Source organism: Dromiciops gliroides, chromosome 2 (assembly GCF_019393635.1).
Source record: "Dromiciops gliroides isolate mDroGli1 chromosome 2, mDroGli1.pri, whole genome shotgun sequence".
NCBI lineage: Eukaryota > Metazoa > Chordata > Mammalia > Microbiotheria > Microbiotheriidae > Dromiciops > Dromiciops gliroides.
Genome location: NC_057862.1, coordinates 180,250,802 through 180,252,992, shown reverse-complemented (window position 1 = coordinate 180,252,992; position 2,191 = coordinate 180,250,802). Strand labels below are relative to the sequence as shown.

The following is a 2,191-nucleotide window of genomic DNA, read 5'->3' as shown; positions in this document are numbered from 1 at the left end:
ACACGATTATCATGTAGTATTTTGTATTTTTATCCAGCCTATATTTATTTACAGGGAAGACTGGTGGAAAATGTAGAATGTAGGATTTCTTCCCATTTTGAAGGGACTGTAAGAATCATGGGAGATGGGAGCTCATGGACTTGGGTCTAGAGAAGCCCAGGTAGTTTTGGGCTAGGCTTCCCTGATCCAATGAATCTTTTGCCTCCCATTATAATTCAGTCTCTTCTTCCAGTTAGGAAAAACCATACTTATTATTGCAAGGCTACATTCATATTTGTTGGTACATAATTCCTTGTGGGCAGATATCTTAATATAATAAAGCCTTAAATTTCTCCAGTATTCGGTACTCATTATTGATTAACAAATATATATTGAATTTTTATTTATTTTAAAGATCTTCAAAGAGTATAAAAGTGATCGATTTTCAATCAATTATCTCTGATTGTTTTAGCTTACAGGCAAATGAAAATTTCCAACACCAACCACAGCTCCAATAATTCTGATTTCATCCTCCTTGGATTTCCCTGTAGCAGAGAGATTCAGATCCTCCTCTTCATATTTTTCCTGATCATCTACATCCTGACCCTCCTAGGAAATGGTTCTATTATCTGTGTTGTGCATAGGAACAAGCGACTTCACACCCCCATGTACATCCTGTTGGCCAACTTCTCCTTTCTAGAGATCTGGTACGTCACTTCTACCGTACCCAACATGTTGGCCAACTTTCTTTCTAATACCAAGACTATCTCCTTCTCTGGATGCTTCATCCAATTCTACTTCTTCTTCTCCTTAGGTGGTACAGAATGTTTTTTTCTGGCCATTATGGCATTTGATCGGTATCTGGCCATCTGCAGACCTCTGCATTATCCTACTATCATGACAGGATGTCTCTGCATCAACCTGGTGGTCATCTGCTGGGTGTCTGGATTTCTCTGGTTCCTGGTCCCCATCATTCTCATCTCTCAGTTGTCCTTCTGTGGCTCAAAGATCATTGACCACTTTCTTTGTGACCCAGGTCCCCTGCTAGCTCTCACTTGTACCCGAGCCCCTTTGATAGAATTCACCTGCTCCATTGTGAATTCTTTGCCACTGTTTATTCCTTTCCTCTTCATCATGGGGACCTATGCCATGGTCCTGAGAGCTGTGTTGAGAGTTCCATCAGCAGCAGGTCGGCGTAAAGCCTTCTCCACTTGCGGATCCCATTTGGCTGTGGTGTCACTGTTCTATGGCTCTGTGATGGTGATGTATGTAAAACCAACATCAGGACATGAAGCAGGAGCACAGAAGATTGTGACCCTCTTTTATTCTGTGGTGACCCCATTCTTAAATCCTTTGATCTACAGCCTTAGGAACAAGGACATGAAGGATGCCCTAAGGAAAATCCTGAGTACCTGAACATTATAATCTTTACAAAAGATATCCTTGGGGGGCAGCTAGGTGGTACAGTGGATAAAGCACCAGCCCTGAATTCAGGAGGACCTGAGTTCAAATCCAACCTCAGACCCTTGACACTTACTAGCTATGTGACCCTGGGCAAGTTGCTTAACCCTCATTGCCCTGCAAAAAACAAAAACAAAAACAAAAAAACCCAAAAGTTATCCTTGGGCCCTGAGAAGATCAATATATAAGAAATATATTCAATACAATGGTGTATTGGACATCTCTACCACAATATGCCACTTGCATTTCAAATCCAGCATAGCCAAATGTGAACTCGTCATCTCTCCCTAAAAATATGCCCCTCTATGCAACTTCCATATTTTGCTACTCAATAATAGGAGAATAGTAATTTGCCAAATAATGAGGTCCAAAATACTGGAATCATATATTATACATCTGCCTCCCTTAGCCTTTACATCCAAACTGTTCTCAAACCTTTATAGATCTTCACTGGCAATATCACTCCCATTATTTCCTTGATTTCCTTTCATACTTCCATTATCCTCATTACCTCAACTATAATAATGTAACAGGCTCCTAATTCATCTTCCTGAAACCAGTCTTCCCTTTCTCCAATCCATCCTATCTACTTTTCAAAATAATCTTCCAAATGAACAAATAGAATCATGTCATTTACTCCCCTCCTCCAAATGTTTCAGTGGCTCTGAATTGCTTAATCAGATAAAATAAATATTTTCATCTGAGATGTTATGGTCCTCAAGAGTCTTACTCCAACCTTCCCTTCCAAACT

At 40.2% G+C, this 2,191-nt stretch overlaps 1 protein-coding gene across 1 annotated transcript; it reads left to right on the top strand.

Moving 5' to 3' along the window:
* The first annotated feature begins 459 nt into the window (after positions 1-459).
* LOC122742686 (olfactory receptor 11G2-like) lies at positions 460-1,395 on the top strand. Its single transcript, XM_043987103.1, has one exon. The coding sequence runs from the start codon at positions 463-465 to the stop codon at positions 1,393-1,395; it is 933 nt and encodes a 310-aa protein (XP_043843038.1). The 5' UTR covers positions 460-462.
* The last annotated feature ends 796 nt before the right edge of the window (positions 1,396-2,191 follow it).

What these genes read in the sequence shown, in the direction of transcription:
- LOC122742686 (XM_043987103.1), top strand. Translation starts at nt 463, where the DNA reads ATGAAAATTTCCAACACCAACCACAGCTCCAATAATTCTGATTTCATC.